Here is a 27444-nt window from a genome sequence, read left to right as displayed (position 1 = left end):
TTTTATTGTTGATGGGTTTTTTGGTAGAAATGTTCCATTTTTGGCAAAATGTAAAGGCTGTTTGCTCTTGGGTACGTCTGATGGGTTTCAGATGGAATCGAACATGCTATCCATCAGGAACAGAAAACACTGCAGGGAAGGGCATTCAGAAGTAACCTGGAGGCATTAATAATTTGCAAGATGGCCCAAGGAAAGCAAAGAGGAAAATATGCCAAGTATTATTTTCTCTTTTGGTGTTTTCTTTCCTGAATTGTGGCTATGGAAATGAATAGATGCATGTAAGCACACAGCTGTTTCCAAATTACAAAGAATAAAAAATTATTTCATCACTGAGATATGCTTATTTTCATTGGGCAGTGATGAGATCTTTGAGCTCCTGGATATCCCCTGGATATGATGGATCCCATTGTGCATGAGATGCTTCACACATTAACAGGAAAGCAGGAGACAACATATGTCACTGTCCTGTACTCTATCAAAATGGTGCGGTAAAAGGCCACTTTTCCCATGAAAGGGTAAAGACACAGAATTATCACCTCTACCATTTGGCCCATAGGGATGTGAATCACCCCAGTGTTTGATAATCTGTACAAATATGCTATACACACAATTAACTTCAAGACAGCTGAAATTTCCAAAGGTGGCTTTGTTATCTTGGGTTTTTTCAAAGACCTAGATACTTGTATTACTCACACTAGGGATGTGCACGAAACAGGTTTTATTTATGTATTTGACTTATTTATATATTTGTGTTTTGTTTTGAGCTTGAAACAAAATGCAAATTCCTGGAACATTTCATCAGAACAACTGGTTGAGCCTTCTGAGCATTCCGAGCGCCATTTTGGAGGGCTGTTTATCCAGGGAGAGCTGGTCTACCGATTGGGGCTGGCAAGTAGACCAGGCCTCCACCTGGTCATGTTGGCCTGCCTCAGAAGACTGGTCTACCAGTCTGAGTTGGAACATTCCAAGCTTGAAACATTTTGCTCAGAGCCAGCATGGTGTACTGATAAGAGTGCTGGACTCAGACCGGGGAGACCCGAGTTCAAATCCCCATTCAGCCATGAGACTTGCTGGGTGACTCTGAGCCAGTCACGTCTCTCTCAGCCTAACCTACTTCACAGGGTTGTTGTGAGGAGAAACTTAAGTATGTAATACACCGATCTGGGCTCCTTGGAGGAAGAGCGGGATATAAAATGTAAATGATAATAAATGTAAATAATAATAATAAATCACACTAATATATATATATTGCCAGATGTGGCTGAAAATATGTGCAAGGGTTTTGCCAATGTGAGAGTCCACCCAAGTTCTTTAAAAATCCAAGACAAGGAGCAGCGCTGAGACAAACTAGACGTTATGCTAAGCAGTGCAGTTACTGCTGAGAGTGGCAGCTGTGCATTCAGCATTCCCCTCCTCACTCCATTAAGTCTGAAAGAGCTTACTCATGTCCTAACTACACAGTCTTTTATGTTTCTCTCTTCATCCCTCCACCCTCCAAGCAATTGCAGGTTTCAGCCCCCTGCCACCACCCCAATGATATGGGGTGGCAGCAGGGAAATGTTTGATTTCTTTTGCTATGTAAATGGCTATGTGAACTTTTTGGATGAAAATCAGTATATACACATTCTAAATCAAATATATAAATAAAGACGGGATGTGAAAAGTCAGGGTGCCAATGCGATGTGAAGGAGATGGAGCTGTGTGGCTGCCAATTTCAGTAGCAGCTGGATGTTTCGTGTAACATCTCATTTGACCCTACAACATAATGTTTTCGATGGCTGGGGTCAGGACCCAAACTTAAACTTGGGTCCTAGATTTATGTATTTATTTACTTAAAATATATGTACCCTGCTCCTCCAGTACACTATTGCTTGGGGCGGCTCACAACATTAGTTCGGGGCAACAAACAACATTAAATGTGAGCCACTCCGCATCATTTGTTGTCCAGATTGTGTTGGACTACAACTCCCATCATCCCCACCCTTTGACCATTGTGATTGGGGATGATGAGAGTTGTAGTCCATGGGCTGGGTACTCCTGGCTTAGGTGATTCAAGAAAATCACTGGCTACTACTATATCTGATTGCCCTTGCTTTTCTTCAGGCCAGTTCATCCGTTTCTAGCTTACATTTGTCTAGAAGTCGGCCTCCAATTTGCAACTAACAATACTAATCCTTGGTATTTATGTAAGACATAGGAAGTGCTCACATCCTTCATATACTGTACATTGTTTCGTGATCCTTGCAGTTCTGTAAGGGAGGTCAGCATTGTATGACCTCTTACCTCATTGTACGGCTTCTTATTTTGTTATGGCAAATAGGAACCTGAGTTTGAAAACTGTGTTTGTTGCTGGGATGAGGTTTGAACTAGGGACTTCCCAGCTTGCTACACTATGTGAGCTCAAATCAGGCTTGATCCACCAGCTCACAGAATCCATTCAAATTCACCTTTTCATTATGACAGCAATTAGGGCTTACGCCTAGGGGTTCCATTCTAGGCAGGTGTCATGGCTCAGACTTCTGACTCAGAAGAGTCAGAGCAGGAGGATTTGCCTGCTAGTGAGGGCTCAGAGGCACAGCAACAGGATTTGGCAGGGAGACCAGACTCTGGAGCTGAGGATTCGCAACAGCTGCCAGACATGATTTCTGATGGGGAGGAGCCTGGGATTTCACCTGTCTTGAGAAGGCGTCTCAAGAGGCAAGCTCAGTGGCAGTCAAGCAGGCGCAGGAGATCACAAGAGAGGAAGCCGAAGTGCTGACTCAGGGAAGCTTGATTGGCTGCTGGTTCTCTTGAGCCATATATATTTAGCAGTCTCTCACTTGCTCAGATGCTGTTTGCAACTTTCGCTGGCAGCAGACAGTGTGCTATTGAAATTCCAGACTTTTCCGAGTTCCAGTTTGCCTTGTTTATGCTTTCCTGCTTTGTTCCGTTAATTCCTTGTTCTGGTATCTTTCGCTCCTTTCATTCCTTGCTTTGTGTTTTCTTTTCACTATCACTCAGTTATTGTTAGAGGGGGGTACCTAGTTCAGTTCAGGGGACTTAATTAGTTAACTATTTTCTTTGTGAGCCTTTTCTTTTCCTTCTTGCAGTTTCGCTGCTGCTTTCTGTTATCTCACAGTGGGAGTGCTGAAGGGGGTTGTGAATCCTGTTGGGTTAGCCAAGCTAACAGATTTACGACAGCAGCCTCCACTACAGTGCTGCTCCAGTTTTTAAAATGGCATATGGCCCTACTGTCATTTTGAAGACTAAACCTAAGTCCCATTGACTGTGTCATATCCTGTATACTTCAAAGAAAATTTGGAGTGAACAAGGATGGCAGAATTGGTCCCCTAAGGGAGTGTATTATCATTGAAAGTTATGCACACATATGCAGAGGAGAATAGCCCCTGAGGTGCATTTAAATTTTCATAAACCTTTCAATAGTTTGCATATATCAGCCTCATGACTCCAGTTGCATAAGATATAAGGATAGCATAACTGTGAGCAAAGAATCTTCTGAAAGAAAATACAGGAGAGAAAATACATTAAATTTTGCATGGGTTTCAAAAAGGATAACATGGTTTTAAACAGAAATGGGGACAAATAATAATGTTTAACGCTAGAGTGATGATTGCTTCCTTTATCTTATAATTCTTGTGCAGAGAGCCCACTGATTTTATGGGAAGTTTGCTTATGTGAGAGTTGCGTGTCAGGGTGTGCGTGAACCGAGGTTTGAGCACCGGTTCGGCCCCACTGGGTGGGGAGTGGGAGTTTTAGGAAAGAGGAGAGCAGGTCCTTATCTACTCTCTGCCACTCCATGCAGCTTCCTGCTGGGGCAGCACTCCTTCCAAGTAACCACGCGTGGCACCAGTGCACACATGGCGTCCACACATGCGCGGGTGCCATGTGTGTGCTGGTGCCGTGCGCGGATACTTGGGATGAGCACCACTCCAGCAGGAAGCTGCATGGGGTGATGGAGAGCAGGTAAGGACTACTGTCCTCTTTCCAAAAGCTCCCACTTCCCTCCCTGCAGTGCCAAACCAGTGCTTAAGTCTCGGTTCGTGCACACACCCTCAGTTGCTTGTGTCAAATAACTTGTCTTTCCTGTTAGTAAACATATCTATTTTAGTTTAAACCATACTCTTTTCTTCTTAGGAGAACTGGTATTGTTTTGGTTCATTTTGAATGAAGGGAAGTCAGGGTGCAGTTTATGGCCAGCGGTGAGAACGTTCATCACAGCTGTCTGTGAAAAGAGGCTGATAGTTACTTTCAAACAAAACTCCTTAAGCGAACACATTGTAGTAAGAGGCGGCAATCTCTCATAGCAGGAATACCATCAGTAGGTTTACCACTTGGCATCCAGCTTGTGATCCAACTGATTTCCTAGCTATACCAAATTGCCTTGGTTTTCAGAGCTAAATTTGTGCCTTCCCTGGTATCTAGCCTAACTGGGGGACCTATGAATTGGAATGGGGCTGCAGCTGTAGCTCAGTGGTATAGCACCTGCTTTGCATGCAGAAAGTCTTAAGTCTAATATAAAATGTAGATGATGATGATGATGATAATTCCTAGCATTTCCAGGTAGGGATGCAAAAAGACTGTGTTTGAGATGCTGTCTGTATAGGTAATAGGGATGTGCACGGAACTGGTTAACAGGAGAAGTGGGTCCTTTTTGCAGCTACACATGTGTTGGGCATTTGCATGGCAACGCTGACCAGGGCTGTAGGGAGGCACGTTGCACCCCCACGCACCCGCTTTTTTGTCAGAGTGCCGACTGGAAAAAAGCTGCAGGGTGGAAACTGGCAGGTAGGCAGTGCCTCCTCTGTCCCTTAAAGAACCACCACTACCCCGCCCTCAGAACTGGCTCGAACGTCGGTTGATAAACTAGTTCAACGCTCCTAGAATAGAGTGCTGAACAGTTCCCTGCACATCCCTGGTACATAATGCTGAGCTCGATGGACCAATAGTCTGTCCTGGTGTAAGCAGCTTCACACATTATGTGTGTGCACGTAGATACAGATATAGATATAGATATTCAATAGATTACAGATACACACACTCTCACACACACACACACACACACACACACACACACACACACACACATTCAATAGACTACAGTAGCCAATTTGAGCCTCAGACTCTCTCTGTGTAGAACTTTAGCATTGTATCTATTATCCGTTGGCAGTAGTTGCAGAAAGGATCCACTTTTCCTGTTATATTGCCATGTAGTTCTGAATTCAGTAAAGAATTATTATTTATGTCCCCCTTGTTACATTAGCATGATTAGGGACAGATTTGTACCACGGTTATGCTGAGTAGACTGCCTTGTCCTGTGCTCTCCCCAGTAGTGTTGAATGTGGCCCTCATGGCACAGCTCCTATCCCAAATAAATGATAATAGTCATAACTGCTGTTTTAATTCCATTGATGTGCTGAAATTGTTACCCAGTAATGTCCAAATTCTATAGAGAAGCCAACTGGAATTTCAGAAAAAGGATGCTGTTCTTTCTTTTGTATTCAGTTGGCCAATGGGTAACGTCAGGATTGCATCACAGGTTAGGCATGTGCATGAACCTGTTCAGAGGCCCTTTTACGGGCTTCCGAACAGGCTCGAACCCCAGGGCCAGTTCGAAGGCGGCAAGGGTAGCGCTTTAAGGGCTGGGGAGTGTGCACTCACCCCTCCCTCCACCTTCAAACCACAGAGGCATAGTTCCGTGCACATCTCTATCACAGGTTAAAGTTACCAGTCAGATGTATAATACATCATTTTAGCTATAAGGAAGAAACCAAGTGCACACAGAGTTAACAGCAAAGAGGGATCAAATACTAGAAAGCTCTTTCTGGAATTAGGGAAGGAGTTTAAGGATGGCAGGCTGGAATCAAATGGTTAGGAAGTACAGCATGCAGGCAGAAAGCACTGGGGAGAACTCAGAAAAACCTCATGGCCTAGGCATGTAGCCATCGAGATGTGACAATACAGAACATGAAGAGAGGAACCAGATAGGATATACAACTAAAGGTTAGGCCAGGAAACAGAATCAGAGAAGCAGGACAAGGAAACAGGAAGACTGAGGAGGCAGGAGAACTCCAAAGATCCAATGAGGAGTGGAGCACACAGAGATTCAGCTAGGCACATCTGGGGAGGGGAAAGGGTGGAATGCGGGAGACCCAAGATAAGGATCAAGAAGCAATGAGCATGCAACTCCAGACCATCAGCTGTGCAATACTGAAGCCTCTTGTTCTTTCCAAAAAGCCTTTTAATATTATTTGAGTAGTATATCATACTGCATGATGTATAAGGCTACAAGGACCACAGGTATAGTTTTCCAAGATTTGCAACATGAGAGCAGGTGGCAGGCAAAAGCCCCTGGTTGTTTAAACAAAGAACATTGCCCTAATGAAAATGAGGCAAGCCTGAATCATGGAGGTCAAGGTCCTTGGTTTCATTCAAACTCATCCATAGCATGCGAGTTCAAGGAGGTTCCCCATGTGTCTCATCTCATATCCACAAGGGACTTTATTTCTAAATTAGACTTTTGCAAGACCTTGCAGCAATCTGGACTTGCTATGCCCCCTGAATCAGCATTTGCAGGACAAATTCTTTCTCCCGGTCACTACTCAGAGGTGTTGCTGATTTCTCACTGCTAGGGACAGTCAGACAGGACATTCTGTCAGGGCTTCATATTATTCCGACTGACTTACATTTCTCTGGGACTCAGATCCAGGCTGCATGTCTGATGTTCAGCTAAATCATGTCTGGATTTTTATTTATTCAGTTAGTTATTAGAAAATAATCCAAACATCTGAAAACACATACCATATATACTCGAGTATAAGCCAAATTTTTCAGCACCCAAAATGTGCTGAAAAAATCAGCCTCGGCTTATACTCGAGTCATCTATCTGCCCGTGCTAAAATGTCCCCCTGTAATAAAGTACTGTACATACTGGTCACAATATACCCCACTGATGTCTCAATTAATGTAATTTTATTGGCATTTATTTTATTTATTGAAACTCACCAGTAGCTGCTGCATTTCCCACCCTAGGCTTATACTCGAGTCAATCAGTTTTTTGGTTTCTTAGGTAAAATTAGGTACCTCGGCTTATATTCGGATCGGCTTATACTCGAGTATATACGGTACCTAACTGAAGCTCAGAAACATAAAAATCTTCTGACATTTGCTGCTGATGTTCAAGTAAGCACCAGTTTAGTTTGATCTTACTATGACAAAGGACACCAAAATCTTAGGAACAATTTGCCAATGACTGTTGGAACAGTTAGTGGAGGTACAAAGGCCCATGGCTTCCCTCTTTCAGAGATCTTGGGCAAGTGGGCACATCATTCCATGAACTTTTGAATTACACATGACTGCTTAAGTAAGCGAGGCCATAGCATACCTGCCTGTATTAAAACTCTCTTTATTTGTATCAAATGAAAGCCTCGTCCACCCCAAGTTTTAGTTTATGAGACTTTTATTGTACTCCTGAACTGCATTAGCTTTGGCAGTGTAAACACCTGGAGATCTGGGCACAGTACCACTCAATGTTTATCTATGCATAAAAATTATGTTCTGTTGATAGTAGGAGGGGCAAATGTATCCATTTCAACTTTTCCATTTCAGCGTTTCAAACTGCGAATAATGATGTATTGATACAATGGGAATGGGGGGGGTAGGTTCCTGGAGGCGAAAACACCAGCTAAAAACGGCTAAAAATGGAACAAATAATTGAAAGAAAGTGTTGCACCATGCTCTGCAGGTCTCCAGCTGTCCAACAATGCCCCCCAATAGCTGCAATTCCTCCATTTTCAATGAAAAATTGTGGGAATTGTTTTCTTCAAAATAGAGTCACAAAATGGATCTGTATGACAAGATGGTGGCCAGAAATTACCTCGGAGGTCATTTCTAGCCAACTAGGAACTGCAGATACACATTTTAAAACACTTTTATTTACTGCGTATACCGAGGCTGGGTCAGTTGCCCAACCGTGCAGAACGTTTCAATATCAAGATGGGCTGTTTCTAGTATTTCAAGCTCAAAAATAGAACACCCTTTAAATAAAGGGCTTGTTTCGAGTCTGGAGCAGAACAACCCTGTTTGGTCAAAACATTTCAACCTTCCGAGCACCATTTTGGAGGCCTGTTTTTCCCTTGCTTATTGGTTTTCTGGCACTGGCTTCCTATTGGCTTGTGATCTCTTTGCTTCTTGGTTGGCTTGTTATACAAATCAAGTGTTGTCATGGGCAACTGTGCTCCTATTAGCTGGGGGGGGAGGGCGGAGGCAACACAAAAGGACAGAATTTCAAAATGCATTCAAAGGGGCTCTGAAGCAGAGAGAAAGCCCTTAGAGTGTGTTTCTCTTGAAGAGGATACATCAGGAGGAAGGATCAAGGAAGGTTTCATTTTGTGGGTTTTTCCTCTCAGCACTGAATATAATATGCTGTGCTGTTACTGCTATATGTATATGGCTTTGCTGGATCTCAGATTGACAAAGGCAGAACTTGGATGCCTGCCTTACTTGAGTTGTGATTTGGTTTGTTTGTGAGATAGTGTTGTGGCAAGAAATGGACAGTGGAAGCTCTCTCTGTGTGTAACATTTTGATCTTGGTTATTGCTGTGATGAGTTCCATGTCTGGTCTTGACACTAACTCACTCACAGCTCTGGTCTGCTTTGCAATCTGCACTGCAAGGCATACTCAGTCAAAATATGGCTAAATTTGCTCTAGTTGAGCTTATGGTTATGCTTGCTGCTAAGTAAAGCCACTGCTTTGGTAGCTGTTGCAATGCTAGGAAGTAATGTAAAGAGTCATAATGCTGTGTGAGAGAGCAACTTGTGCCAATGATCTTACTGTAGCACAGGCATTGTGGCTGGCAGTGGATTCTGAGTCAGTGATTCTTTTTTGGCCATTTTTGGACTGTTTGAAATGTGTGTTCAGTGTTGGGAGGGACAGATTCCCTTTTACTGTGTGTTTCTGGCGTGTTTTTCAAGGCATATACAAAAAACCCGATAGGTTGCAAAATGCATTACAAATTGCAATGCAAAACTTGTATTCAGTGTACTCTGTGAGTGCAGCTTGTTCTTGCCATAGGAAACAATGGGGAAACTCAAAACATCCCCTTGTTCCCCATGGGTAGTTCCTAGGGACACCAAAATGGGTTGTTTGGTAGGGCATGATAGGTGCTACCTACCACCCAACCCACAAAATAAATGGACAGGTGGGTGCTTTTTAACACATGTTAAACCTTTCCCCCAACCCCCCATAAGATCCCTATGAGGGTTTTGGGGAAAGGTTAAAAATTTGTTTAAAATTGTCCACTTGCCCGTTTCCTTTTTGGGTTGGGTGGTAGGTAGTACCCATCATGCCCTACCACACAACCCACTTGGGTGTCCCTAGGAACTACTCATGGGGAACAATGGGGTGTTTCATATTTCCTGATTGTTTCCTATGGCTGAAACACTTGAAACGTTTTGAGTTTGTTCCGTCAAAACAACCAGTCTGACCGACCAGTCTGATGGACTGTTCCAGCCATTTGTGTTTCATTTTGAGCTCCAAATAGAACGCAAAATCCATTTCGTGCACATCCCTACCTCCTTGAGGATAAGTGAGGTTGTGTGGGAAGGAATTCTGTACTTATGGAGGCATAGAAATTGATACAGGACAGAAACAGCCATAAAGGCCCCAGGATACTGGGCCAATACTGCCCTGCATTATTGTTTATTAATATTATCTATTGCTATGTATTTTGAAGAGTTTGTCTGGTTTTTTTGCAAAAGAAAGTCATACTTTGCGATTACGTACAGATACCAAATTTTGTATACACAATCCTGCTACTGAAATTAGCCGAATGAACTACTTTTTATGCTGGAATATGCTGGGGAAAGGGTTTAGATGCTTTTAAAAATTATTAAGAAGAAATTCTGAATATAATAATTTTTAACTGTTATTCTTCTCAGCAGATTTTTAACACTCAATAATCAGATCAATAATTCCAAAATGGCATCATGCCCAAGAGAAGCAAAATATATTTTTCTATTTCAAATTTACTACTATTCAGATTTACCATATATGGTAATTATTCAATAAAATGAATAATGTTTGAAGTTCATATCCTACAAATTTCAAGCCGTTCGTTTACTTCCTTTTTGCAAGCAGATTGATTAAAAAAACAAACCTTCTTATGACATATACAGGTGGCCCTTGAATAGCAGTTTCGCCTATTCACGAGCCACCTCCCTGTATTCCAATTTCGTGGTCATGGGGAATAGTTTAAATTATTTACAGTTTTCTACTTCCCTAATTAAATTGGCCTACAGCTTAAATAGCCACTCTCCCTGCTTCTTCGCTGGCACGTGGGGAGATGTAAAGAAGCGGCGCAAGAGGCACAGGCTGCTCCATCCACTCCCACCTCTTATGCTACTTCTTTAAACCTCCACACACATCAGCTGAGATGGCTATTTAAACCTCACCCTTCCCCACGCCTTTAATGTTGAAATAGCCACTCTCCGCGCACAGGCTGCTTCATCCATTCTTGCCATTTGTTGCGGATTGTTTAGCTAAGGAACCTAACCCAATTTGGGGGGTTAGGTCAAGCACTCCAATATTGTGGTTTCCATGAATGTTACCCCTGCGATGTTAGAGGGCTTCCTGGGTTTCACTTCTTGAACTTTCCTAGCAGCATAATCTACGCAAAATGACTTTGCCCAGTCAACGACTGGCCTCGCCTACTAGTTAGTGTATACTTTTAAGCTAAAGTGCCCCCTCTCAGTTGCAGCAGGCAGGACCCTGACTCCCAGGAATTGTGTAGACTAGGGGAGACATTTACAGTAAGTTAACCTGCTATTCCTTTTAGGTTAGGATTTTAAACAAGAAGATTGATTTTAGCGATATTCAATCCAGATGTGGTTCCAAGGATAACATCAAACATTCAGCAGGGGGAGGAAATGTAAGTAGAGATGGTACCTGACAAAGTATCCCAGCCGGTTTTGGTACCCCACTCTGCACAGCCTAGCCCTTTGTCTTCCTACTGAGCACTACTCTTCCCTTCTTCTAATGTCTCACATGTCACCTTGGTCTAGTGATGTGTCAGCATTGTGTGTTGAGTGGTGGGTATCCCCAACCTTCCTCACAGACAACAGCAAATTTCCTAGTCTCAGCCAGAAGGGAGGCATGACTATATCTTCACAATCAAAGCACTCTAGTCTGCAAGGCACCAAGGTAGTGAATGTTGCCATCAGTCCTAACGAAAGCCACAGTTATCCAAAGTTCCCACAAAATGAGGAACTATTAATAATGCCAATTAGGATTGCCAACACTGACTGAAATGTTCCTAGAGTTGTTTTTCAATATTTTTCACAACATCAAGCCAGGGAAATCTCCAAGTCTGCTTTTAGTAGTCACCTGGAGATACTGCTAGTCAAACTGCAGGACCTGTAATTGATACTGATTCCTGGAGACTTCAGGCCAGTTCTAGAACACTGGCAATTCTAAAGCCAATTAACGCTTGATTAAACTACTGGATTCTTTTTCAATTACTTGGAGCAATGGATTATTTTGCAGTGACTTGCAATGATTAGCAACATACACAGCGCATTTTAATAAGCTAGTAACCTTCCTTATAAGGTTGCATTCAAAACTATTGGAAGAAACGTAGTGAGGATGCATTAATACAACTACTTGATCTGCCAAAAGGTGATTTCACTTCACAATAAAAGGCATGTGGAATTGGATCATTGGAAGCATCTGACGTGTTGGGAATTGGAGACAAGTTGTGAATCAACAATCCCAATTTATGCTGGACCATTTTGGCAACCCAGTAGATCCCATTCAAAAGTGTTTGAGAAAAAGCACCTCATGGTGGGTCTAAAATGGTTGTGAATACACACTAAATCATGATTACTAAGCAATTTCAACTTCCCAACAGGAAATATAACAGTTTTTCCCTAAGGAACAAATCTGTTGGGGTTGGTTGTTTTTTTCTTTAATTACTGCTATGTTTTAACATTTACTGGACACAATCTGTTACATACTGGATACAAGAAAGCATTTTCTCCTCGAAAATGTAAGGGCAAGAGCTGAAGAGTGGGCTATGTTATCCTCTCTTCACTGAATTCTGTTAATTTAGATGCAGAGGTTTGTTTGTTTTTTACAGGAAAACAAAACAGAAGCTTTAAAAAAATATAAGTACTAAATTACATTATACCTGAGAAAAGTGGCATTCATTAAATTACGTATATGTAGGCAGAGGAACACAGGAAACAAAAACCCAGAGAAGATGGAACATGCTGCAAATCTTAAGTGAAAAGGGACAAAACAAAGTGTCACACACATCATTCACACACCCGCATACACACATACACGCACACATCAAGACAAGCTTTGTCTCATAAACACTTTAAAAAGAACTTCACTCACTTTGTCTTCCTGAATTAACTCTTCACTTTACTAACGAAAAAAGTTTAACATGATTCTATTTAACATGGTTCATTATTGAAATGGGAAGCTTGCTGTATTAATCTGGTGTTTCCCTCCCTTGTAGCATGATCTATATTCTACTAATAATCTCTTCTTTTTCAGTATTGTTCAAAATCTAAGTATATTTCCATTCTACTTTGCTTCCTTCCCTAAAATATATTTTGTATACTTCTAACAGGTTCAGATTGTAACCAAGAAGATAGACTTGAGTCATGTGACTTCCAAGTGTGGATCATTGAAGAACATCCGTCATAGGCCAGGTAATATGGGGATAATCTGGAGGAGAAATGGCATCCTACAAGGAGCCCTTGCACATGTAGTTTCCAAGGCACCTGACATCCATAGTAGGGACTCAGGGGCTCTGAGAAAACTACATTTCCCAGGATTCCTGGCAGCTGGTATTCTAGCATTGCTCCATTCAGGGTGCAAGGGAGGAAGGAGAGAAAGTCTCACAGAGAGGCTTCCAAAAAGACCAGTTTACCACCACTGCCAGGTAAGTGGGAAGGGAGGGGGCATTAAGGGGTTTGTGGAGGCTTCAGAGGATCAGGGAGAGGCAATTTAACTTTCTTGTACTCTGAATTATTGGAATCATGATAGAGTCCAAATTTGGTAACTGGGCTCAGAAAAAAGGAACCATTTTCTTCTCGGTGGGGGAATAGTTTGGTTTCCCAGGTTGAATACTGATTCAAGCCAGAAGGACTTTGCACTTCACTAGCTTCAATGTTGTACAAATGGCTTTTGTACAACAAAGACCAGCACATCAGCATTTTGTGTGGAAATGCCTCTAGATCAGGGATGTCAAACTGTGGCTCTCCAGCTGTTTTTGGACTACAACTCCCATAATCCCCAGCCACAGTGGCCAATAGCTAGGGATGATGGGAGTTGTAGGCCAACAGCTGCAGAAGGGCCATAGTTTGACATCCCTGCTCTAGAGGGTAGACCAAGCTCTGCTGGGAGATTGGCAATGGGAGTGGGGGAGTGAAGCAAGAACCATGCATGCTGTCCTGAGAACCTTGGAGCAAGGGTGGGATATAAAGAATCATGGGCAGGTTCCACACTAAGAGGCATTATTAAGCACCATTGAAATAAATAAGGCATAACTAACTTAAGTCCCATTAATTTCAATGGAATGTAATCATGCCCAATTTAGTCTCGATCATGCCCACTAATAATAAAAATTACCAGTGTTCATGCAACATTAATGGTGATCCCTGGGTAAGTATGTTCTGATGGCACAAGGACCTTAACCTAAGCTACTACCAATCCAGTGTTTCTCTGTGCTGGTACTTCAGGAAATATTGGGACAAGCTGAACATGTTATAATGGCTCTGTAGTAAGGCATAAGGCATTCTGTGTTAAATCCTATTCCTTAGAAAACTGAAATGATTTGTTCTATCAGTATACAGTTAGAAATGAAAAGCCTTTTGAATGAGGGATACAAGCTTTGCAAATTTCAGAGAAACCGATTGAAAAATGTCTGAGTTATAGCAGTTTCAGTACACATGTGTTTTAAAATTAGAGATGGAAGGTCTCCCCGCCCACCCCACCCCCTGCCCCCGTTTCCTGTCATGTTGTGTTCAATGGGGGAACATCTTTAAATGTATTTGTCTGAAGGTGTAAATGTTTTTAGATTTTGCTAGTTGGTGTATGCCCAGTTCCTTAAAAATTATGGACTGCATTCCATGCATTGATGGGATGCATTCCCAGCAATGCTAAGGACCCACCAGTACTGCTGCACAACTTCAAAGGCAGCACCAACATGGTAGCATTGAGGCTGCTGCAGAAAGAATTTAAAGCACTTCTATTGTTTCTAATACGATAGAAACTTTCACTTCTAAAGTTTATTTCCATTATTTCCAAGTGCCCGGAAGCTATTTATAGAATTTCTGCGGAAGTCTCAATGCTACACCTTCAGGGCTGCCCTTGAAGTTGCACAGCAGGCCCCTTACCTTGAGACTGGAGACGGCACAGAATCTGGCCCAATATCTGGTTGGCTAGTATATTGCCTGGGTATCTTTTCTTCAACTAGTCTCATTTTTGCACCTGCTGTATTATCGGAACCATCCATCATATGTCCTGCATCACCTGGGTGGGAGGAAGAGGTGTAGCAAAATTGTGACAAAGGACTGGGTATTTTGTTTGTTTGTTTGTTTGTTTTATCTACCATATGTATATAATGCCTGATATATGTATCTCAAGGTGGTGTACTTAGTCCAAGGGGTATATTAGTTTAAATGGGGCCAAATATGACAAGGCAAGTTGGGGGCAAAAACCTTTTGTAACTGTTACATTTCATAAGGAGTCTCATACATTTATGGTTCAACTATTCACTGTAAATTTTGTTGACATCTGCTTCCAAGCAAAGTTTTGATTTCCTGTTCAAAACTAATGGCAAGAGCTCCTATATTAAAGTTGACAAAGGCTCATATGCTTATGCCAGGTTTAATTTTTGCCAGTCTTCTGTGTATGTGCCTAATTTTAACTGAAAGCTATTTGCATAGTATTTCATATTATGGAATACACAGTGCCAGAAGGTTGCTCAACAGAAGAGTTTAGACGTTATTTATATTTGAAGTGTGTGATATGTGCATGTTGAAAAGTGGTCACAACAGACTACAGATATAGGACAGTTTTGCCTTTTTTCAGTCCAAATTTTTCATAATATGTAGGTGGGGGACGAGTGAAAATTGAGAGTGTGAAACTGGATTTTAAAGAAAAGGCCCATGCCAAGGTTGGTTCACTTGAAAATGCTCACCATGTACCTGGAGGAGGTAATATCAAGGTAAGACACCAGCCATCTATCTTATCTGCATATGGACAAATTATATGCCTAGACTATAAATTCTGAATAGATTGTCTCTGGCCTAGTTATTCTATTTCATGGATGCTGCACAAACCAGGGCTAACATGTTCAAACTTAAACTGCCAAGTCAATCACTGAAACAGCAGCCACGCAATTAGTTGCATGGAAACACTGCCGTGATTATGCTGGTGGGGATAGAAGTAGCACTTTTGTGTTATGTGGTTGAACTTGTAATACAAACGGAAATTGGTACTGGCAAGGATCCCACTACTAGCGTCTCCAGGTAATTTCAGATAGAGCTAGTGGTTGCTGCTGCTATCGCTGAACTGCCTTGTGGCTACAGTATTAATAAGTATCTGCTACTATATCCATGGAGGTAGCTAGCAAAGGGATCCAACAGCTGCTACTACTAGCCCATTTGGCCCAGGAGCTCTGGAGCTGAACAGGCAAGAGACCGCATCACCACTCACTGAAAGCAGCTGGCCGTTGGGCCCAGTGGATGCCATCTCCATTTGTCTGTTGACTTCAGAATTTCCTGGGGTGGAAAAGTTAGCATCAGTCTTGGATAACTTGTTGTTTTTGGATTACAACTCCCATTATCCCCTGCCATAGCAGTAGCAATGGGGAGGACCAGAAACTGAGAGGATCTTAGGTAGGCAAGACAGCAGTGCTTCTTGAGCACTGATGTTATGTTTGGGTGTTGTGGTCATCTGCATTGCATGCATAACAGAATGGGGGGCTTTGTGGGGGAATGTTCAGCAGGCCTTTGTCCCTGCTGCCATCTAGCTGGCCCAATACCCTCCCTCTCCCAGCCACCCAAAAGTTAGTGCATGCCGACTACCTTCAACTTGTGGGGCAGTCTCAGCAACTTGATTGCAGATTCAGCAGGGAAATACCTGGACATTGTGGGGTGGGGGGTGTTGTCAAAAACACCCATCCAAAGGCTCTGGGTGGTACACAACAAGTAAAAAACAAAAACACCAATTAAAACAAACTGCTTAAAACAATATAAAAACCAATTTAAAACAGTTCAGAGCCATTGAACCCCCCTTACAAATACTTAAGAACAATTTAAAAACCTTGGAAGGCTAGGCCAAACAAATAAGTTTTTAGGGCTCTCTTGAAGGACCTTTTAGGATTTCTTATCAAACCTAAAATTACTTTACTTAAAAACATAAGGAGCCCTTTCTCATGATCGAGTGAGTGGGCTGGAAGGTGGGCAGCGGGGAAGGCAGCAGAAGCTCTCCTTCCCCACAGATGATCCACGTGGAGTTACTGGCTGCGTGAATCATGCGCCCAGTTGGTCTATGGCTGCCATGGGCAGCACAGAGGTGCAAGGGTCAGGACGTGTCATCCCGGCCCCCATTAATCCTCCAATACACCCTGCAAATACACAGTGCATTGTGGGGAAACCCCCCCCCCCCGTGATGGGCAAGTGCCCGTCAGTGTTTCAGTGCCAGGTGAAAGCAGCCGGCACTGACACATGGTGAATTAAACAGGGTGCGCTCATTTGCTTAACCTCATTTAACAGCCTGGCTGCTTTGCCAGGGTTGCCACTGAGATGCCGCTGGGAGCCACGCAGCTCCCGGCAGTTCCCATGGGCAGTCAAGCCCAGACTTAGCTGCCCTGGCCCGGACTTGGCTGCTCATGAGAACCGACTCGAAATATGTTGGGCATAACTTAGCACATAAAATTATACTGCTGGGTTTATTTAGAAATTATAGAAGTATACATGCCTTAGTTTAACTCAAACAATAGTTATAAATTATTGCTTATAATTTCTATTTATTATTTTTGTTTGTTTGTTTGTTTGTTCGATTTCTGTACCACCCTTCAAAAAATGGCTCGAGGCAGTTTACACAGAGAAATAATTAAAAAAAATAAGATGGCTCCCTGTCCCCCAAGGGCTCACAATCCAAAAAGAAACACAAGACAGATACCAGCAACAGTCAGTGGAGGTATTGTGCTGGGGGTGGATAGGGCCAGTTTCTTTCCCCCTGCTAGATAAAGAGAATCACCACGTTAAAAGGTGCCTCTTTGCCAAGTTAGCAGGGGCAAACTAGTGTTAGATAGTGTTATAAATTCCATTTATAACTAGTGTTAGAAATGGAACTGCAAACTATTGCTAAGTTATCTCACTATACTTGTTCCTAAAGAGATTGTTATATAGATATCTAACTATACCTAACGTGTTCCTAAGTTATCTAGCTATGAAGTTCTTCCCATGATCAAGTGAGAAGCATTGCCCTCTTTTGCTGGGAGGAAGCCCGAAAGCTCACCTCCCTGCAGACGATCCTCCTCTGGACGGATTGCCCATCCAGATGAGCGGTGGCTTGTCTTTGCCATTCCTGCAGCCGGCCATTTCTTGGCCAGAAGCTCAGGGGGTTGGGTGCAGCCCTGCCCCCCCCGAGCCCCAGTAATGCACCGCACAAGTGCACAGTGCATTTCTGGGATCCCCCCCCGCTGAGTGTGCCTGCCACTGCTGTGAGCAGCCAGAGCTGACACACAATCACTTTAACGAGGTTAACAGAGCACTCACTTAAGGGGGTGGCTACATAGGTGTGCTTGCCGCCATGGAGCCCACTGGTTTTAACAAACGAGCAAAACCAGGCTGGGCTCCCTTTGCTCGCTCGTGAGAATAGCTTCCTTATCTTAGTTTTTGCCAGACTGGAAAATAGGGGTGGGGAGGAAATATTGAAACTATCAATATATAACTGCCCTGAGCCATTTCTGGAAGGGAGGTATAGAAATCAAATCAGATAAATATTATGGTAAATAATGGAATTATCTGGGCACAGAAATTATATGTACACCTTAACATTATCATACAGAAGAAGGAACTCATAATTTTTTTTAAAAGCCCTTTGAAAATAAACATTCCTATAATGTAATCAAGGTGTGGCCCAAAAATGCATATACAGTTACACTTCATAACAGTATATCATCACTCTTCACACTAAGGCTTCAGTCTTGTGCACAAGTCGTTAGGAGTGAACCTCACTGAACTAATTAGGACTTCTGATTCCAGACTCTAACTTTGAGATTGGTAAATTTCAAGAAATGGATGGTTGGCATTGAACTGACACAGCTTCTCAGCTCTTTCAGTTATTCGTTTACTTGATTGTATGTGTACATTTTCCAACATTCATCAGTTTATTCCACTAGATGGGGGAATCCTGAGGCAAGTGAGAACCGAAAGGAGTCTAGGCTGGATTGTACAAATGCTTCGCTGCCATATTGTGGGAGCAGTTTCTTAGTTTGGACGTACAGCTTTTCAAAATGTTGAGACTGTAGCAATCCAGAAAACTGTTGTAATTGCTAACATTACCACCTTTGAATTTTGGATCAAGGAATTTTAACGTGGTAATATATTGTTTCCACTTTCACTTTTGAGCTATCTACACTTTCCCATTATGTCTGCATCCAGGGAACTGCAGTTTGTTCAAAATATGGTTAGTTAAAGCAAACCAGGATCAAATGGTTATGTAGGGCCATCTAGGCCCCCACTGATTCCCCAGATCACCTGGCCTGGCTGAGTTGATTAGCAGCTTCTGGATATCATCAGGATGATGCTGCAGTGCCGAAAGGAGAAGGCCTCTAATTCTTTCTGTGCAGTTCCTGCTACCGGAAGTAAGGTGCCCGTGTCCAGGCTGCCTGAGGCCCTGGTACAAAAAGATGTGCACACACAAGAGAGGAGAGCTGGTCTTGTGGTAGCAAGCATGACTTGTCCCCATAGCTAAGCAGGGTCTGCCCTGGTTGCATATGAATGGGAGAATTGATGTCTGAGCACTGTGAGATATTCCCCTCAGGGGATGGAGCTGCTCTGGGAAGAGCATCTAGGTTCCAGGTTCCCTGGTATCTCCAAGATAGGGCTGAGAGAGATTCCTGCCTGCAAACTTGGAGAAGCCGCTGACAGTCTGTGAAGAAAATACTGAGCTAGATAGACCAATGGTCTGACTCAGTAGATGGCAGCTTCCTATGTTCACAAACACACCTACCACCTTACATACATAATACTGTGAACTTGATAGAAGTATTGTTATTAGTTGCCTAAAGCAAAATTTGAGGTGAATTTGGACTGTGAGAGTTCTGCTCAGGTGAACAACTGCAAACAATGTGAAAGAAATTAAAATCATGTGTTAAGATCAGCAAACATTTCTCACAGAGGGCTCACAGATCTCTGAATTGCCACTGAAATTCAGCTGAAGGGAAATTTGAGGTTAATTTGAATGGTTGTGTTTAGGCAAACATATGTAGGAAAACTGAAGAAAGTAAAAATTAGGTGTGCATTCACATATTGGCCAGATTTAACCTGAAGTCCCTGAGAGCTCTCAGGGAGCACTTCACACACTATTCAGGTTTTTCATTGCGCATTAGAGTGTAGCCCAAATTATATCCAGGGTAAAAAAAAACCCACTTTTGCAATGTTTTGGTGGGGGCAACTTCAAACTCGCAGTAAACCTGCAGTAAAGGCTCCTGGGGGGAGTGGGTACATAAGAACAGCCCTGCTGGATCAGGCCCAAGAAGGCCCATCTAGTCCTGCATCCTGTTTCGCACAGTGGCCCACCAGATGCCACTAGAAGCCTGGAGGCAGGAGTTGAGGGCATGCCCTCTCCCTTGCTGTTACTCCCCTGCTACTGGTACTCAGAGGCATCTTGCTTTTGAGGCTGGAGGTGACCCACAGCCCTCCAACTAGTAGCCGATGATAGACGTCTCCTCCATGAATTTATCCAAACCCCTCTTAAAGCCATCCAGGTTTTTGGCTGTCACCACATCTCGTAGCAGAGAATGTGGTAGCATATCTCCAAGGTACTTTTTAGATTTGACTGAATTCAAGATGAATTTAGAGACTCTTGCTCAGGCAGAACATTTGTAAGACCTTGTAAGTTCAAATAATTTTGGTAACATTGTTTGCAGTTTCTTTTACAAAAAAAAAAGTTGTTATTGAACATTTTAATTTTTATATACATTAAAATATTGAAAAACAAAATAATAAAATACACAAAGAGCAGGGTTTTAATCATCAGTCTTCAGAGAGAGAGTATCCTTCTAAAATATATACTGTACTTGGGTGTTTGTTTGTGTGTGTTATACATGGATACCATCGTTCAATAAAACTGTCTAAATTGGAAGTATCACAAGAAGATACTCTGGACTGATAATGACAGATTGTCCATTAGGGCTACACTCCACAGTTGTGCATATAATTGACTAATCGTTGGTAACCCTGAGTCTTTCAAATGGTGTGCAAGTTCCATTCTGGAGGACAGCTCTTCTTTCTGTATTCCCAACAAAGCTATCATTGGATCAGGTTGTATGTCAGAACCAGGTTTGCAATTTTTGCAAATATTTTCCCCAATATTTCTGGACTGATATGCAGGTCTGGCACATGTGGAATAGGGTTCTCCTTTCACAACACACCCTTCAGCAGCTAGGAAAAAGGTCCTTGTATATTTTGCTCAGTCATATAAGTGTTAGTTTCTGGCATGCTAGTGGCAACCTTTAAAGAATTTTCCCTTATGTTGGCAAACGCATTTTTGTGAGGCAGACTGTTACATATTACAGACCAAAGATTGTTAGGAATGACACACTCCACATCAGTAAGTCCCCTGCTAACTTGGCAAAGAGGCACCTTTTAACGTAGTGATTCTCTTTATTTAGCGGGGGAGAGTAACTGGCCCTATCCACCTCCAGCACAGTACTTCCAGTGACTGTTGCTGGTGTCTGTCTTGTGTTTCTTTTTGGATTGTGAGCCCTTTGGGGACAGGGTTCCATCTTATTTGTTAGTTATTTCTCTGTGGAAACTGCCCTGAGCCATTTTTGGAAGGGCAGTATAGAAATCTAATAATAATAATAATATGCAAAAATATTACGGGACTTCCGACTACAAACAGACAAACATCTGCCACACAATACACCAGATATAACTGTAGTCGAGAAGAAAGAAAAACAAGTTAAAATAATCGACATGGCAATACCAGGGGATAGCAGAATAGACGAAAAAGAAATGGAAAAAATCACAAAATACAAAGATCTACAAATTGAAATTGAAAGGCTGTGGCAGAAAAAGACCAAAATAATCCCAGTGGTCATTGGTGCCCTGGGTGCAGTTCCAAAAGACCTTGAAGAGCACCTCAATACCATAGAGGCCACAGAAATCACCATCAGCCAATTACAAAAAGCAACTTTACTGGGAACAGCCTCTATTCTGTGATGATATCTATAATAACCAACAGTATTGACAATAAAATTCAGCCATCCCAGGTCCTTGGGAAGGACTCAATGTCTGGATAAAACAAACCAGTCAATAACACCTGTCTGAATGTGTAAACAAGAAATAAAAAAATTTTGAAGTAGCACCTGCTTGGTAAAACAAGCAGGGTTCAAATCCTGTTAGGTCTAAGAGCCTGCACTTCCTCAGTTGGATTAGAGATGAATTGCTCTGTTGGGCAGGGACCTGAAACCCGCTCAAGCTTACAGCTCCCTTTTATTTTTATGGTAGCTGCTCTGCCTAACCATATTAAGTTAAGATTTCACCATGATTCCAATTGGCCACATCTTCTGATCACTGCAAGGGAGGAAGATGGTCTCTTCCCTTGTAGAGCGGCAGGAACCTAGCTGCATTTGAAACCTTGCACTGCAGCCCAGCACAAGCAGAGGGAGAAGATTCTCTCCCCTTCTTCCAAAAGCCCTTTTCGCTGACAAGAATATGTCCCTGAGGGTTGTGTGACTGCCACTCTGCAAGGGCAGAGCACCTCTTTGATACTCATAGTGCTGCAAACGTTGTCAGCCACCAATATTTATATACCAATTTTCAACAAACAGTTCACAGAGTGGTGAGTGGTTTATATAGCAAAAGGAATGAGAATTCTTCATTCTTGCTTTGTCAGTTTTAAAAGTGAGACAAAAATCATTGCAGTTTCTCAGGAGAATTTCACACATCCCTAAATGTTGCATTTTCTTTAGAAGCCTCCTTTCTTTTCACAGATTGACAGCCAGAAGCTAAACTTCCGAGAGCATGCCAAGGCCCGTGTGGATCATGGCGCTGAGATCATCACGCAGTCACCCGGCAGATCCAGCGTGGCTTCCCCACGGAGGCTCAGCAACGTCTCATCCTCTGGCAGCATCAACTTGCTTGAATCTCCTCAGCTTGCTACCCTTGCTGAAGATGTCACTGCAGCCCTAGCTAAACAGGGCTTATGAATTTGCTTTGTTTAGCAGTGTTTGAAGTAATAATATTTAGGCATGAGCTCTTGCCAGGAACGGGCTCTGAGCAAGTGTTAACGTTCATTCTTTACCATGTCTAAAATTAAGTCACATCCCAAGACTGTAGTAACCATAAAATAAAAACTGGGAAAAAGATATCTATAGATGCAGAAATTGGCCTGATTTCCATTTACAGCAGGAAGACACTGGCTTTTATGTGGGTACAATTGCAGTATATTACATTGGACAATTATTGTTGCTCTGCTCTGTCTTGCATGGAGTACTGTACTATTGATACAATGCATTTTTACCTTTCATGTGCCTGAAGGCCATCCACCACTTTTTGAAGAGCCTTGTTAAATACCTTGAGTTGCTCATTTTAACATTTGATTGATGGATGGAATTAAGGGACATCTCCCACTGTAATTTATTAACAGGTTAAATTAAACTGGAGTGTCTGAGTACCAGACAGAAGGGCAAATAGAAGATGTCAAAGCTTCAAAAAAAGGGAGTGGGGTGGGGTTATTTTATATAAATGGGTAGAAGAAAGAGTCGATTAAGTTATTAACGTTGTTGAACTTGGATAATTATGTCAGTGTATAGCTGATTCTGATAAATTATTTAACTAATAATTAAAGAAAGTAGTTGAAAAAAATAATATGAACTGTATTGGGGAAGTGGCATTTTTCTTTTTTTAAAGCAGCTACTGAAACTAAGCAATGGAATTGTGTCTGATTAGAATGTTGGTTAAGCAGCTTAGGTTTGTGTCTACACTACTGGTTTCACATCCTTTCCATCTGTTTGATACAGTATTATTATAGATATATATTTCTCTGTGGCCATTTGTGATACGCCCTCATACTTGAATACTGTATTCTACTTCTTTATTCACAGTATCTGTGTCTCTTGCACCCTTTGGTGTTGCAATTTTAGGTATGTAAAAGTAGATGTTAGCAGGGTTTTTATTTCCCTATTCAAAATTTTAAAAATACAAAAAAAAAAAAAAGACAAACCTTCTAGCATGATATTGCTTTCTGTAACATCTCAAAACTGTGACCCTGTTTTAATGCCAGATGCAAGTCTCTTCTGTGATACTAGAAAAATTGTTCTCCCCTTCCTTATTCCCTTTTTACTTCACCAAAACTGACTTTATAAAGTCCAGGTATTTGTAAAGAGGTCTCCCAAAAAGATGGTTTTGGATTCTAGATTTTAAAAATGAAATTAAAAAACGATTGTTTCATTCTAGATTAAAATAAATTTAAAAATCCTGCAGTAAGAGTGAAGTTTAAAGTTTTCTTTTTCTTTTGCTAAAGTTGAAAGTCCAAGAAATGGTGAGTTTAACAGAAATCATTGAATTTAATGGCATCTTTGCATAAATATGCTCAGGTGCCTCAGATAGGAGAATGATACTCTGGAGAGATACCTACATAATGAATGATGATTACCGCTAGCATAATTAATAAGTTCCCTGGACAGCATCACCAAGGTGATGGAACTGATACATAAATCTGCAGGAAGAATATGTTGCATATAAAAAGTATATGACAAGTGTGTATAAAAAGAAAGAATACAGGGACACCTAAACATTAAAACAAGTGGAGTCTATGGGATTTCCTTCCACCACTACTATATGGACTCTATATGGATACTGAAGGTGCTACGGTAATATGACTCATAAGTGGGCAATAGTCCACTCATGTTATGCACTCTAGCTTTGACTAGATGATAATTAAATTACCTATTACAACCTGCAGATTGATTGCTCTTTTCCTTATAAAATCACCTATATAATATATGCATGCTCTCAAATTGAGCTATACATGAATGATTCATTAAGATGGCTTTGTATGTTTAGAAGCTGTTTGAAAGGGGGCTGCCTCTTAAATATCTTAAATCATGTGTGTATTCAAGATTGATCCACTGATACTTACACATAAATAATTTTTAAAAATCAGTGCTATGAATAACCAAGAGTCCTGTGGCACCTTAAAAACTAGCATATTTATCATGGCATACATTTTTGTGGACTAGATCCCACTTCATCAGAATCACAGATCTACTCCATCAGTATTCCAGTACTGTTCCATAATAGCATGGAGTTCCATAGAATTCGCATCTTAAATTTTATAAACCAGCTTCCTAAATTGCATTGGCTTTTATTTGTAAATAGATGGGTACAGGCAAATCTTAGCACAATCAAAATGATTGTGAGGATGAATGCTCCTTACTGAATATAAAAGCCTACATACTCCAAAATGTTACATCTTAAAAGCTGTCTCATCATATGGCCTAATATGGTTTATAATGAAGGCACATAGCAAGGAAAAGGTTAGTTTAGAATCTAAAGTGCATCAGGAGGATTATTCTGCCCTGTGATTGCTGTGACATTGCTTAGAATTATCATGTGATGTACAAACATACTAAGAACGTAAGAAGAGCCCTGCTGGCTTAGACCAAGGGTCCATACCGTCCAGCATCCTGTGGAACTCCTAGCCACTGCTCCAGAAACATTTTTAAAGAAGCAAAAGAGCAGTATTTTTTAAAGAAATATCGTAGCTCTGACTTTATGCCATCGGTTCGTGCAGATTAGCCTCTCAGTGTCGTTATGTTATTTTCCAATATTAGAGTGTGAGAGAGAGCCCAAGGTACTACTGAACCTCACATGGACCGATGCCGAGTGCCAGCCAGTCGGAACAGTGTTTAATCTGTGACTATTTTGTATTCCGCTTTTTGAAATATAAACACATTCTAGATGGTGAAGTTAAGTTATTGAGTATATGTGTCAAAAGCTGCCAAATCATTAATTTCATGCTGCAGTTTTATCTTTCTCATCTTCAGGCTAAGTCCTTGTAATCAATAATCGTCCTTCCATAGAAAGCGTTTCAGAACCTGATGGAATCATACAAACTGATGGGGCAGCAGGATATCATGTTATAAAATAAGAAATGCACACACTATGTTACAAGGCTCTAGATTTTCATTGGGGATGGGGGTGGGGAAAGGTCAACAAAATCTTAACCTGCCCAACATAGGCATGATTTAAACACCAATGGCACAATCCAGTGCAAAGTTCGCTTGCACAAGCACCATTGAAATAAATAAGAGTTATGCAAGAACAGTGCTGTTCCTCTTTTTAGCAGGAGACCTTCCCAGTGGATTATGCCCTATTTAAATGCTTCGAAAGCATGTATTTGTCATTCTGTTGATCTGGCACAATAACCACAAGCTCTCAGATAAGCTGAGCTAACTAAAATAAATGTCACCTTCAACATCATTGGAGAGGCAAGATACAAACCCATTAAATAAATAATGCACTTGTTGCAATTTACAGATTACCAATATGAATTAAAGTATTTAGAACCAAAGTAAATCATCCATAAATTCTCCAATTTATCTTTTGGAGAAAGGCAGGACTCCTGTTTCTTTCTACCTGATTAGACTCTGCTTTTGTGTAATCCTTGTAGACATGAAGGGACTGAAAAAAGATAGGCAGACCTTTGCCACCAACAAGAGTCCAAACCAAGCTGCTAATTATGAGGACGTAATCCCTTGTTTTACTGGGATATTATACCTAGAACATGGTATTGGACACCAAGCACTATGCTCATGCACAGCTGCAACAGTTCTCTTCATTATAGCTGTTTGCAATTCTAAGACGGCTTAGTGTATGTCCCATAAGGATCCAAAATGTCATGATAAACATGAAACAGGCATCCCTGTAGCACTGGACTCAAAAGTCCCTTCCAAAAGACATTGTGCAAATCACCTTTGTAATACAAGACATCGCAGCAGACCAAATATCAGCCTAAGCCAAACCTGCAATGTTTAACCTGCAATTTCTGATCCACCAGACCAAACACAGCACATCAGAATACAAATATGATGAATATTTATATACCGCTTTTCAACAGAAGTTCCCAAAGCAGTTTACATAGTTATAAATAAATGTCTAAAAGGGCTCCCTGTTCCCAAAAGGCTCACAATCTTAAAAAGAAATGTAAGATAGCCACCACCAACAGCCACTGGAGGGATGCTGTGGTGGGGCTGGATAGGGCCAGTTGCTCTCCCCCTGCTAAATAAAAAGAATCACCACTTCTAAAAGGTGCCTTTTTGCTCAGTTAGCAGGGGACTCAATAAACCTGTTTTTGCTGCCTCCTTGAGACTAGCAAAACAAGGAGATTGCCCAGCCCATAAAAGACCACCAGGCAGAGCTGGCAGTGTTCAGTTTGGTGTCACAAATTAGGCAGGCCTAGCCAAATCTTAAATTAGAGCTTGTTCACTACTAACTGCTTAGTCAAGCAAATTCCCTTATAAGTAGAATAATAGTTCTTGCAGATCTGGTAAGATTAGGCCCAACAGCCATTTCAACTTTAGCAAAAAGAAATCTAAAATCAACTATATACTGGATACCCCCACCACCACCTTATTATTTTTATTTTTATTTTTATTTTAAAGAAATACAATAGGCCATTACAAAGTTTGTGGAGTCATTTCCTTTCCTGATAATTCTAGAGCCTGTTATCATAAAAGAGCATTTCTTGAATGGCTGGTGGTAGGTAGTTCATGTTTTTCAATCCAATTTGCAATTGTATTTGTTGCTGTATAGTGATTGTTTTGCAAAATAAAATCGCTTGTCATCTAATTGCTTGCACTCCATCTCTTTTATTTGTGCTGGGTTTTACACACATGCACATGCACCAGTGTCTGGTATTATTTCTTTCCATAGGTGCTACTGAGATTATTCAAGCAAAATTATAAACCAGATTCCCATGGTTGCTGGGGGATGAGTAGGAATTATCCTTCTGTTAAGTAGGCAGATTTCCTGCTTATGTAACTGGCTGCAGGTTTTAGAGGGTCTGTGTGCTTTGTAGTGCAGTTTTGCTTTTCAGAACCCGGCAAACTAGTTTAGCGGTATGCTAGGGCAGATCTACTCAACCTGTGACTGACAAAGCTTGAATGCAGCCCACAAGCCATGGATGAG

At 41.6% G+C, this 27444-nt stretch overlaps 1 protein-coding gene across 25 annotated transcripts in view; it reads left to right on the top strand.

Moving 5' to 3' along the window:
• Window positions 1-27105, top strand: part of LOC128339534 (microtubule-associated protein 2-like) — a 415175-nt gene extending 388070 nt beyond the window's left edge. For 19 of the 25 annotated variants that reach the window (XM_053283640.1, XM_053283637.1, XM_053283635.1 and 16 more), the window contains 4 exons: window positions 10833-10925; window positions 12633-12714; window positions 15124-15236; window positions 22245-27105. In XM_053283640.1, the coding sequence (XP_053139615.1) occupies window positions 10833-10925; window positions 12633-12714; window positions 15124-15236; window positions 22245-22460 (504 nt within the window). In that variant the 3' untranslated portion in view covers window positions 22461-27105. The remainder of the gene's footprint in view (window positions 1-10832; window positions 10926-12632; window positions 12715-15123; window positions 15237-22244) is intronic. The other 6 variants (XM_053283643.1, XM_053283655.1, XM_053283648.1 and 3 more) reach the window with 1 other exon arrangement.
• Window positions 27106-27444: the final 339 nt, after the last annotated feature.

This window comes from Hemicordylus capensis, chromosome 1, assembly GCF_027244095.1.
Source record: "Hemicordylus capensis ecotype Gifberg chromosome 1, rHemCap1.1.pri, whole genome shotgun sequence".
NCBI classification, from domain to species: domain Eukaryota; kingdom Metazoa; phylum Chordata; class Lepidosauria; order Squamata; family Cordylidae; genus Hemicordylus; species Hemicordylus capensis.
The sequence above is the reverse complement of the archived record's forward strand: the minus strand, read 5'-3'. Positions and strand labels throughout refer to the sequence as shown.